The sequence below is a fragment of the Aptenodytes patagonicus genome, chromosome 10 (genome assembly GCF_965638725.1).
Source record: "Aptenodytes patagonicus chromosome 10, bAptPat1.pri.cur, whole genome shotgun sequence".
NCBI classification, from domain to species: Eukaryota; Metazoa; Chordata; class Aves; order Sphenisciformes; family Spheniscidae; genus Aptenodytes; species Aptenodytes patagonicus.
In genome coordinates, this window is record NC_134958.1 from 8,103,617 (window position 1) to 8,116,556 (window position 12,940).

At 44.8% G+C, this 12,940-nt stretch overlaps 1 protein-coding gene across 1 annotated transcript in view; it reads left to right on the forward strand.

The window, feature by feature from the left end:
* The window catches only part of SLCO3A1 (solute carrier organic anion transporter family member 3A1), a 145,213-nt gene that overhangs the window by 14,990 nt on the left and 117,283 nt on the right, over nucleotides 1–12,940 (forward strand). Inside the window, exon 2 of the mRNA XM_076347967.1 lies at nucleotides 9,999–10,464. Coding sequence (XP_076204082.1) covers nucleotides 9,999–10,464 — 466 coding nt within the window. The remainder of the gene's footprint in view (nucleotides 1–9,998; nucleotides 10,465–12,940) is intronic.

A 12,940-nucleotide genomic window follows, 5' to 3' on the forward strand; every position in this document is an offset into this window, starting at 1 on the left:
GACAAGTGAGATTGACAAGTCTGCAAGTTCTAGCTAGATCTCCCATTTAATTTTTCTTTAACTATAAGAATTTTTTTATTCCCTGTATGTTATTTTGCATGTGTTATTTTAGAAGGTGCCTGTAAATTGTCTTCTGTTCAGGAGGAAGGGGGCTTGCTACCTTTGAGAAGTGGCAAAATGGGGAGATAATATGATGGTACAGGATATAAAGTTGCATGGCTTGTGTTGCGCTCAGGACTGCCGAACTTAAACATGCAAATGTCACAAGTCTGCCCTTTACGACTTCCACCGCTCATTCTTCACACAGGAAATGTTCAGGTAATAACCAGGTTCTCAGATGGGAATAGATTTAAGATCACCTTCAAGCCCTTGTTGTCTGTTTACACCACAAACCCTCTGCGCTCACCTCCCAACCTGCCCCATTCTTCAACGGGAAGTTTGGCAGCAGCTGGCACGCGGCTCCTGTTCGTACCCTTGGCTCTGCACAGAGACAACGTGGAAGGAGAAATGAGTCGTTTGTGAAGAGCTTTGTAGGAGGGTGTTACTTAGCAAATAAGCAGGATGACATGGACAGCTCTTGTGTGGGTTGTGGGGTGTGAGATGGGGATAAGCAAGCAGCTCACATGGCTTTGGGACAAGCTCGGGGTGTTGCTAGTTAGATGCTAGAGAGACCCTAATTCCACCTGCATGCTTACAGTAATTTGGTGTTTCTTTTATGAGTTGTTATGAAGTGCTGTGGATTGACAATACAATGAGGCCATTTTGTTGGTTCCCTTTTAAATGGCTTCCTTCCTCCCAAGGCTTACTAAATTAAAGCATTTCATGTACTGGTTGATGAGAAATGCCTCTAACTTCTCCCTAAGCTGAGTTCCCATTTGCTGTAGCCAGGCATCCTTGCTGCTGGGTAGGGAGTGGAGCACGAGAGATATCAGCAGAGCCAGAGCCAGATGAGGAGAAAAGTAGCTGGACTTGTCAGAAAACCTCCTCTCTCAGTATATAGCTTTTATATAATCACTGTTGTCCTCCAACCGTGAAAACTGAATTCAGCTTCCATCAAAGCTTTTATTAATGCTGCTTCAGAGTGTCCTGCCTGTGTCACTTCTGCCCTGGTTCATGCCTGGCAGCTGGGAATGCTTCTGCAACCAGCTCCATGGGCCTCTCTTCTTGATCTCCACTGTGACATAACTCGGATGCAGCCCTTAGCCCTGAATTCAGCTCCTGATCATAAATTAAGGTAACATGAAGTCCTTTGCGTGACAGGTTTTATTGTCAGGCTTGCATTATGGTTTCTGCTGTGGTAAGTAGCCCTGTTTATAGTAGAAAGCCTGCTCTGCAGGCATAAAAGGGTTGTGTTAGGAAGTATTTTATTAGATAAACAGGCAAACTTGCATTGATTTGGGGAGGTGGAGAAGTGAGGGTGTTGCAGTGTGACAGCTTAGGATCCTGCCTCTCCAGTGCTTTGATAGTACATAGGAAGGGGCGTTTTTCCTGTTAAGAGTCTTCCAGAGACATGAGTTTCATCTCCTCTTCTCCTCTGGAAGTGAACCCAGGGCGATGGTGCCCTGTTTGCGAAGTCACAGATCCATGTATGAATCTTGTTGCCAGTCCTGTATGTGGCCAAGAGTGCCTTTGCTGTAGGAGCCTAGATTTGAGTTATATACAGTTTAAATTCCTCTTTATCTGGCTTTGTACACCTACTTGCCGGCCACAGGAAAAAAAGGAGATCCATCTCTGAACATGTCAAAGATGCTCCGGCTGCTCTCCCTTGGCTGTTTCCTTTGACAGAGCTGAGTGGCTGCCCCTGCTCACGAGCCACTGCTGCTGCGTGCTTATTCCACATGGAATTCTTCATCCTCCGGGTTTGAAATGTGCCAGCAGCGTTGTTCTGTGCTACGGTTTTTAAAGCATGCAAAAATGCAGTTACGGGGTTGAGGTTTGTGCTTCTTTTCATGCTTATGATGCATTATTTTGCTGCCAGTGAAAATGACATGACATTTAAAAATAAATACGGATGCAAATATGCACTAGCTTCGTTGTGTGTGCTACTAAAGAGCAGTGTAGGCTACAAATGGATTCTGGTGCTGGATGTATTTATGTAGATACCTTGTCAGAGACTAAAATATCACCTGCCTTCACACAGTGAGGTGAATCTTGAACAGCAGACTTGGAGGCAGAAAGCTTGTATGGACACTCAGTCTGTGGTTGTGATAATATCACCACAGGTTGGGACTTCAAAAGGTATAAAAAAAATGCAGATCTCAGCCGTGGTGCACATCTGTTTCAGAGCGACAGAAAAAGCCTTTTGAGTTTTTCTAGAAAGTTCAGTGTGGCCTGGTGCTCTGTACCTGGGTCTGTTTTGAGCTGTCGGTGACTCACGCTAGCTTTCCATGATGGATGTGAGGGGGCAGGTTGCAAATAACACCCCTGACAATCTTCTTGTTCACAACATTCTAAATGGGGCAGTACTCCTTCTTCTTCCGGGGAAGCAGGGAAAGGGGGTCAGTCCCTTGTGTCCCGTGCAGGATCCTTAGGAAGCAAATGGGGAAGATAACGACAGCCCAGTTGCATTGCTGTTTGCTGCAATGATGCCTGGATTAGAGGTTAAGTTTTTATGTTGCATATTTGATCAGTATGGAACCTAGTTTCACTAGAGTAGTGGAAAATACACTCGTTTAACTTCGAGAGGCACGTGACTTTTTTCTGGTTTAAGGTATTTTGAAACAAACTGTGGCTTTGCACTGGTATATCAACTCCTGACCAAACAGGATATCTTCTGTGGGTGCCGACTGCTCTTTGCTCTGTTTGCAGTGTGCAACAGCATATAGCATTGCTGTGCGTGTTTGTGGCATAGCTGCGTAACCCTGCAAAGGGTTACCCAAGTACACTTGCTCTGTGCCCTGGCTGAGGGCAAGTGGCACAGGATGCTGCGACTGCTGAAATGTGGGAAGAAGATACATAGTGGGGGTACAAGAGATGGCAGAAAAGTTTTTTGCATGGTGCCAGAGAAGAGGGGTTGCCAAAAATACGTGTCTTGCCTCAACCAGGAGTGCGGTGTGCTATTTCTCTTGCTGCACACCGGTGTAATACTTGCAGCAAGGTGTAATACCCTTCCTACTCAGGCCCCTGAAAATCCTGACCTTGAATGTGTGCTTTAATTTGGACCGTGTCAGTAGTCTCAGAGCTGGTCACTAGAATATAAAATGAATTTTTCACACCAGTGAGGCATAGATCCAAGCTGCAAACTCCTCATGGCACCAGTACAGTAACTTGCAGATTTTCCGGTGCTGGCCTAGAAACAGCATAGGCACATGCAGCAACAGCCAAGCTAATAACACCCTTCTTCTTAGCAGTGGTTCAGCTGCGGCGTCTATTATCCCTGTCATGTGAATGCAAATTTCTACGCAGAGATGATTTCCAGACTTTGAGCAGAGCCAGCTTGGGTGTGTTCATATCGCCACACTTTTTTTTGCTTTCCCTTATGTTCATGTGCCCAAAGCCAGCACGGGTGTTGGCATCTGCAGTGAGAACATCTTTTAAGTTTCCACTGACTTTATTGGACTGGGAATGGTGTTGAAACAAATGATCAGCAGCCTCAGAGGTGAGGTCCTGATGCCCTCACTATTTCAGTGGGGTGGGGAGCAGCAAAGAATGCTGATGCCTGGGGCTGTGCAAAGGGTATTATAACTTGTTGCCTTCCTCCCAGCCATCCAATAGGGAAGGGGTGGGCAAAATGCCAGGGGAATTGTCTGCATTTTAAAAAATTCTTCTCAGCCACAAGTGAGCATCTCAACGCTGGAATTGTGGAGCGGAAAGACATCAGAGCAGAGGATCAGCATCGTTCCCTTGGGCTTGAAGCCTGAGCCTGGTGGCTGTGCTGTCAGCTGGGAGAGTGGGTGGCAAGGGGGCCTGAGCCCACTTGCTCTACAGGGTACCAGCTCTACAGGGAGGAGAGCTTCCCACCAGCTGTGGGATGCCCTTTGCCCCGTCCCGTGTGGCTGCTGGAAGAGAGGATGAGGTGACATCTGAAGAAGTGGGTGGAGGCGCGTGGAAGCAGCGGCTTTGTTTCTGGATGGTCACTTTGGCTCTTCGAGGAATCTTGTGTTTCCTGGCTCTGTAATGGAGACTGTGGGAGATGGTTCGCTTTTGTTTTCCTTCGGGAACATAGTTGCCAGGCAATTATTTTACACCCTGTAGCACTGCAGACAAGTCTCTTCAAGTCTGATCTCTTACCACATAACTGAGAAAATGTATTTTACATTAAAAAGAAGCCTTTTAAAAAGGCCCTTCAGGCATAAAGTCAATGTGTTTTCTATATATAACCCTGTATTATTAATACAATGAACTTATCTGTAGACTCTGTGGGTGAATATGACTTGATCATTGGAGATACGAACAATATGATATTCATTTTCAATGCATTGTGTCTCTGACTCAGTAACGGTGCCCCCAGCCTTCAGTTCATTTCTTAGTGATAAAGTAAGGCAATAGTGTGAAGCAGGTTTGTGGATTGCATTTTTACTGAGCATTAATATAAAATAAACAGCCTATAGAGAGAACAAATTTACCTTGGTTCAGAAATGCCAAGATCTATAGATTTGGGGCAGACAGGAATGATGAATGTGAGCATTTATTATTGAAATAAGTTCAGAATGGCATGGCAAAAGCTTTCCTGGATTTAGTCACAGGGGTTGCAATATAAGTTGCTTTGGCTGGAAAATTTCAAGGTGGTGATTGATTTATTTTCTTTTTTTTTTTTTTTGATGTGGGTCATTTATCACTGTGTGCATTATATGAGATAATTTTCCTTTTTCAATCATTGAAGAGTATTTTAGGGTGGACTTAGGAAGCCCCTTTAGCCCAGGTCCTTTTGAGGTTAGTCTTCGAAATCACCTGAGACAAACACGTGTGCAGACTTCTATGGCTCTGTAAGAAGAAGAGGTAGTGCAAGCATGGTATAAGTTTTAATTACTTCTTGTTATTCTATGTTAGGCAGTGTGCTCACAGAAGGGCAGAAGGCTGGATTACATGATCTTTCTAGATTCCAAGCCTGCTTTCTGCATGAGCACGATGCACAGATGCCCAACCTGATTTAGTTTACGGTAGTCCAGTTGACTGATCTGGCGTAGACTTAGTCTGGAGGAGCATGAACTTGTGGACTAACAACAGCTGCACAGTCCTGTTGATGTCTCTAATGCCATAGCTAAATCTTAGTGGAGCTGCTCTTAAAAACTGAGTGTGAGATGTCTGGAGTGGGTGAAATGGGAATCCCGCTGGAGACGGAGGACGTAGTTAGAGACAGAAAGGCAGTTCCTATCAAAGGGGGTGGTGGAGGCCTTGAGACACAGAAAAAGGCAATGAGGCTGGCACGATTGAGGGCTCTGTACAGTGCTGCAGCTAAAGTACTTTGCTGGTCAGAGCCTCGATGATCTGCTAAGGAATGGTCTGCAGGACAGACATGAGGACATAAGAGTAGCAGGCAAGGTACAGCTGCCTTTAGCACAGGCACATACCCATACGAAGCTGTAGCTTCAGTGCTGTTCCAAACATCGTGGGCACTGGCATTTGCCACGATTACAATGCTGTCTCTACCTCTGTCCTCTCACGCCTTCTCTGGACTTGTCTGGTCCAGTGGGTGGTTTCACACTGCTAACTTTTTGGTGTCAAACCGCATGTGTCTCATGTATCTTGTCTGCCTGAATTTCACTGGATGTTGTAATAGCTTCCTGGTAACTGTTTTCATCTCAGGTTAGAAGCTTTTTTAAGTGAATATTCTTTTAATCTATTCTTTCCAGCCCTGGCAAAACAGCTGTGTAAATTGACAGGAGCCAGGAAATAGCAGCTTCACAGCTAATAATGTGGGCTCCTAGCGTTTCCCGCTGTGTTTTAGCAGGAGGTTGTCCATCTGAAGCCGCTGTGCTGCTGCACCAGTCCATTCCCTGCGTCCCTGCTATTAAACCAACATCCACGTGGGCTGCGCAATTGAATGCTCAACCTGGTCTCAGCGCACAGGGACTCTTTATAATCCCTGCAGCCTTTTCACATGATGTCAGTATTTTACAGGGACCTGTCGTGTCTTTCGCAACATTTTATGTAACTCGATAAATAGAGTTAGTGTCTAGGAGTGGTGATGGCTTATCTGCTGGGGAGCAGGCTTGTGAAAAGAAATATGGGCAGTACAGCGCTCTTTTATCTAACAGTTACAAGGGCACCAGGAGCATCCCACGTGCAAACTGCACGTAACATTTAGTCAGGTTACACCTTATATGCAGGAAGCCCCATAAAGGTGGGGTGTAGAGGAGGGTGGGAGAATGAGTCTAGCCGTGGGCAGAGGTTTGTTTTGAATAAATGCAGGTAACATCTCTGCTGTGCTAATGCCGATTTTGTAGTCGGCCTGTGTATTTAAGGTCACAGCCAATGTCAAAGCAAGAATTTGGGCTGCGCTGTCTGGGCTGTAGCCACCCTGGATGTAATGCAGTTGTGTTCCTGGTGTTCTCTGGCTAAAAATCTGCATGTTGACAGTTTATTTCCCAGCCCTATTTTTATTTTGGGATATTCCACCCTCCCCCATGACTGTCAGTGTTTTGGAGGCTACTCTGCTGACACTGGTCTCAGCGCTTTGTACTTGGATGCTGTTTTCCTCTGGATGCTCAAGGCTGATGTGATGGTTTTGTTCTTTCACCGTGCCCCCCCTGCACCCCATACCCCACTTAATAAAGGCAGAGCTGGTAGCACTGGGTGGCGGTGCTACAGCCAGAAGGAGCAAGCTGGGAAACACAGTGTGGTCTGGCCAGAGGAATAAGGAGAACTCCTGCCAGCTTTTATCAGGAGGATTGGAGTTCGCTTTGTGTCGTCGTCCGCCTCCTCCTTTTGTTTCAGTCTCATCACCAAAGCAAACCAAGAAACTGTTGGGATGGTGAGGCTCTGTTTCTCTATTGTGAGTGGTTTAGCTTTTCTAAAAAGGCAGAGAACAACTGAAGTCCCACTGAAATAAGAGCAGAATGAGAATTGGGACTTCTGGTTTTAGTTCCCAGGTTTGTCATCTATTTACTGTCCCTGTCACTGTGAATAGCACTTAGAAATGGTGCAGTTTTTTATCTGAAATCCAGCTGTCCAAAATCTGACCCTGGTAAGGTGTGGCACCCAAGTGTTTCTAAATATCATCCTGCTTTCTAGCCACTTGTATATATGTATGGTAACAGCCTAAAATTTGGCAGCCAGGTCGAAATATGGGAGAGGCTTCCAAAGCTAGTTAATACCAGTTGGCCTTGGAAAATCACTTCTGTTGGCTTTCAGTCTTCCAGCCTAAATTATTCCATCACAAATTAATTTTGTTTACTGTACTTGTCTCATTAATATTTGGCTCTCTATGCCTCAGTTTACACAGCTGTAATGAGTAATTATGAGTTTCCTATCTAGGTACAGCTCAAAAATGAGCACCATAGACATGTTTTTGCATGCTCAGAGTTAAGTACTCATCTTGGAGAGATTCCCCATTCTGCCAAAATTGGTGTTCATGGGACCTCAACTATAGCCGAGTTCCTCTAAGGATGTGCCGGAGGTGGTAGCATGAAGGAGGGCTCCCATAGCAGGGCTTTGCATCGCTTAGAGTTTTTTGGTGTTTGCTGTGTGGTGTTGAAATCTAGAGTCCTACCAGTCTGACTGCACCAGCCCTGTTAGATTACACCTTGCAACAAAGCCAGTCCTGTGTTGTGGATGATAAATGTAGCTCTGTCGCATTGAGTGCCTGGTGGGGCTGTCTGGGACAACGGTTGTCCGTATCCCTCCACCTTGGTGTGCCTTGCTTTGAAAATACCAACGTAGTGTTTTCTAGCAGTGTCTGTTGCCATCTATCAGCTCTGTCGCCCTGGCTCCCATGGAGGGTTGGGAACAGTGATGTTGCTGTTAGATGTGTGCTCAAGCACTGCTGGCCGAGCAGCGTAGCCGAGGTCGCTGGAGCGGGGACATACTGTGCTGTGCCCTCGCTCAAGAAGACATCGTTTCCCCTGGTGAATCGCAGAGCTGTTTAATCCCAACAGGTACCTGCACCTGGTGTTTCAGATGAAGTGGCAATCTCCTCTCCCTCTGACACGCACATCTTCACTTGGCTTTGGCGTGGGGAAGAATTATTGCTATTGCATTGCCTTCAGTCATAGGGTTTGATTTTTTTAGGGGGTTTGTTTTTTGCCTTGCTCAGTTCTTGGCTCATTAGTGGGGGAGGGTTACAGTGGTAGTATAAAATCATAACTGCCTGTGCGGGATGAAGGCTGAATTTTCAGAAATCATTAAAACAGTCCAGTTTTGGAGGTCTGACTTGGACACTTATCAGGGTCAGGTTTGGGAGCTTTTGCTTATGCAAAGCAGCAGAAGTGGGTTGTTTCCATTTTTCCATTTTGTTGCCGATGGGGCTGTCTTTGTCCAACTGTGCCCTGGTGTACCCTAACAGAGGCTAACTGCCCCCAGAGAAGAGCTGCTGTCAGAATACTTTAAAGTTGGTCAGACTGGCTCCTGCTTTGTGAGGTTTATCAGCAAAGATTTCCAGTGCTTCCAGTAGGAGGCTATTTTTATTCTGTCCAGGGGCTACCTTCTGCTCTGAGGTCTTTATCACATGTTTTTTTGAATAGAGAAGCCTGCCTGTTTTAGCAAAACCTTAAATATCTTTTGCAATTTGAAAAACAAGATAGTCTTTTATCCAAGGTAAAAGTTTTTGGCATTTCTGTGACATGTTCAAGATTTTGTTGTTCCCCCCCCCCCCCCCCCCCCGTATAAGGGGGACACTGCTGTAGACATGAGAATGCGCTGAGTTTTGTCCCTTCAGCAGGGATGACAGCAAGTGAGGTACCTAATGTTTCATCTTCATACTCTGATCAGTGCTATGACCGTTGCAGAAAATCCACATTGTGTTTCATTGCACCACGTAACCAAGACTGGAAGAGCTCTCAAGAGATGATCTGGTTCATTTTCCTGCCTTATGGCAAGATCGGTCGTACCTGTGTCTTTCCTGACAGATGCTGGTCTATGCTCTTTTAAAGACCTCTGCAGCCTCTCCAGGCAGCGTATTTCAGTGCTTCACAATCCTTACCGATAAAACTCTGGTTTCTCCCCAACTTGTATTTAACCTGAATCATCTCTTGCTGCAGTTTAAACCTGTCACTTCTTGTCCTGCCCATTTTGAATGCAAAGAACAGGTCATTCCTTTTCATAGTAGTTAAATATTTGAAGACTATTCATGTGCTTCTCTCTTCTTAGTGTTAAATAACCACTATTTGTTAAATCTTCCCGTCTTCGTGGTGGATTTAAATCGTCTATGTAAACCTTAATTGGCCTGTCTTCTCAAAAATACTCTGTAAGTGATGATCCCAGTCATTAACTAATCCTCAAACAGTTTAAACCCTTTGATCAGCATTTTATTTACATCCTTTAATAGAAGTCTTCTATGCTGGCCAAATTGCCTATTTGTGCATCACTGTTTCTGACTTGATGGCCTTGTGCTGGTGTGCGAGCCAAGTATCCGCAAGGTTTTCTGCTGCTCGCTAACTGCGATTCATTCCAAGAGAAAGATTGGGTGCCCGGCATGATGTGGGGCTTGGTGTGGTTTGTGCCTTGGTTCTGTGGAACAGTGTTTGCAATGTGAAGGCTGTGCATTCAGATAGAAAGGGAGCCCAAAGAGAGGCTAACCAATCATGGAGTCATGGGTCTCTGCAGGCACCCAAAATATACATTGATGTACGCAGGAATTTGGAAGTGAACATGCGCTCAGACAGGTGGTAGGCTGTGGAATGTCAGTTGGTATTAGGACCTTCTGATGTGGCTGTATTTGAATAGTCAGATCATGCTTGGAGGTCAACTACTACTATACTGTGATTTGGATGTCCTCGATGTGTACGTTTTTGGCTCCAAGGGAAAGTCAAGGAAACTTATGCTTTAGCAGGACATATGGGGAGGACAGAAGGCAGGTCGTATTCCCTTTCAGTAATTTTCTCTGGTTTTCTCTGTTGTAGGTGAGTGTTTTAACCACCTTGGAGCGGCGATTCAACCTTCAGAGCGCTGATGTGGGTGTCATTGCCAGCAGCTTTGAGATCGGCAACCTGGCCCTCATCCTCTTCGTGAGCTACTTCGGAGCCCGAGGACACCGTCCACGCTTGATAGGATGTGGAGGGATAGTCATGGCCTTGGGTGCCCTCCTTTCCGCGTTGCCTGAATTTCTGACCCACCAGTACGAATATGAATCGGGAGAAATACGCTGGGGGGCTGAAGGGAGGGATGTGTGTGCTGCCAACGGGTCCACCAGTGATGAGGGACCAGACCCGGACCTTATCTGCAGGAATAGGACTGCTACCAACATGATGTACTTGCTGCTCATTGGAGCACAGGTCCTCCTGGGCATTGGTGCTACCCCTGTCCAGCCCCTGGGAGTTTCCTACATTGATGACCACGTGAGGCGGAAAGATTCCTCCCTCTACATTGGTAAGGCTCTATGAACTTCTTCTCACTAAAGGCTTTTCTTGCGGGCTGGCATCTCGCTCTTGTTTTCTGTAGATGTTCTTCTCCATGTGCTGCTATGCTTGTGAAGGTAGCTTGGCATGGGTCTCTACACCAAGCAGTTGTAAGCAGCAGGGAAACACAGTGATATTTCCTTGTAGCAATGGTCAAGGTTGACAGCCGTGGTGATTATTACTGGATGATTAGGAACATGCTCACTCCTTCTATTGTGTTTGCCCAGACTGTTTTAAATTCTGATATTGGTGGCTTATGGTTGAGTTTTAGCTGAAGAATTTCCAAGTGGTGTATGTGATGAAGATTCCCTCCCCGCCCCCCAGGATATCCTAGTTCCCTTCCTGTTCCGAAGCATTTGTCTGTGTCTGAGTGATCATTGCAGTATAAGGAGACTGAGAGGAGACGCATGCCTTGTCACTACCACCATCAAGTTTTAGCAAGGAAGTGCCTGTTACAGAGTAGGTGCTGTGACCCAGCATGCTGTGGCAGGATCCCAGATAATGTGATCCCTGTAACAGAATGGGATGCGGAAGCTGCTGAGGTCTATTTTGAGACATGGTGAGCCTGAAGTAGAACTCATGATTCTGGTGATCATGTTGCAAAATTCTTCCAGATGGTTAAGATGTGAGATTTGGCTTCAATTACCCAATAAAACATCTCTGTTATTGGGGTAAAGTGTTCGTGGGTTTCAGCAGTAGTACCTTCTCCAGCAGGTTTAAAGAGGATGTTGTAGGTGAAGTTGTTCTCTGAAAAACTTACCAGCTTGGTTCATTCTTTTTTCCGCAGGACTTGTCACTAGATAAATGGCTCCAATGCAATAAATCAGTGAAGTGTGTGCTGCCATTGCTGCCATCCTTCTGCACTTGTTAGTATGGTTTCCAGTAACCAAAACTCTGTGCGCTTGTCCCATTATCCCTGTCTTGATGTGACTTTCAACTGAATGGATGATCCCATTACTGGTTTTGTTTTTTGGGGTTTGTTTTTTTTTTTTGCAAAGACATTTTTATCAAGTTCCCAAGCGTGACTGAACGCAGCTGGGATATGACCACAGGCAGCAAAGTTGAACAGTCGCGCTGACTTTCTGAGTGGTGTTCAGTGTCTTGGGATAGCGCAGAGGCCTGTTGGAAAGACTAACTACATAGCATGCTGTGGCATTCCTGGATGTATTGCTGCTTTACCTAAAGAGGTTCTTCTGCATATTCAAAGTGTGTCCATGTTTTACTGTAACTGGCCATAAAAATCATAGTATTTCAGCATTTAGCTTTGTCCTTGGATCGTTATTCACTGTTACTTGGTTCTGTAAATGCTTGTGAGGGATCCACTGGATAAAGCAGGATGATATATAAAAGAGAAGATACTGTATAACCCAAAGGTGAATAATGAGACTAAATTCACTGGAGCAACGTTGCCAACACCATAAATGATGAGCTGGAATTAAGAGTGATTCTAAGATTATCTATTATAAATAACTATATAGAGAAGCAGCAACTTCTTTCAGTCTGTTCCATGGGCATTTTTTAAGCAATGCTTCATGTCTGAGAACAGGATTGAGGAGGGTGTAAGAGAGGAGGGTTAGGAAGAGTGATTCTTTTTGTTCCTGAGATACATTCATCTTGTATGCTAAAATAACTTCTTTAAAGTTGGCAGTTCAACTGTAGCTGGGAAAATACTGCCAGAAAATGATTTCTGCTTACTATATGCTGCTTCATTATTTTTCCTTCAGACATATGCTTCTAACCATGTTCCTTTCTACATGTAGAGTTTTTAAAAAAAACCAAGCATTTTGGGGTTGTTTGCTTTACTAGCTTTAGCTGTGAAAATCATAATCTGAATTTTCTACATATGAATTATGGGTTGCAGAAGAGTGCATGTGTATGCACACTCAACCAATCAGCCATACCAACAATGAAGTTTAATATCTGGCCTGTCCCAGCCTATCCGTCACAGGTAGGTTTTCAGATATGGGATGATTAATTCTTACATCAACCTGCAATCAATTTGGTTAGTAACAATAAAAGCTAACAGGAAAAAAATCTATTCTGTGAATGAATATAAATGGAGAAGAAGCTGGTAGAAATGTACATGTCTTCTCAGGTTTGTGAATACTTGACAGGAGGTTAAATTCCTCAGTTTAAAATGTTGTTTGAGAATTACTTGCTCAGATTTGTCTTTAACTGATTATTTTTGTTGATGTCATCAATGCAATTTTCAGTGGCCTTAGCAGAAAGCTGGCTGAGCAGCTTACCCACTTCATTCTTCTCTGTTTCACAGAGGAAATAACCGCAGAGTGTATACTGTCACTGTGCTATATTTATATCAGTTTGCTTTTTCATGATAGCACACTCACTCAGTAGGGGCTACACTGTGTGTGACCGGATAAAACATTTTTGGGTAAGTTCCCTCAGTTTAAATTAGGAGCAAATCTGGCATAGGTTATTCTCTCAGG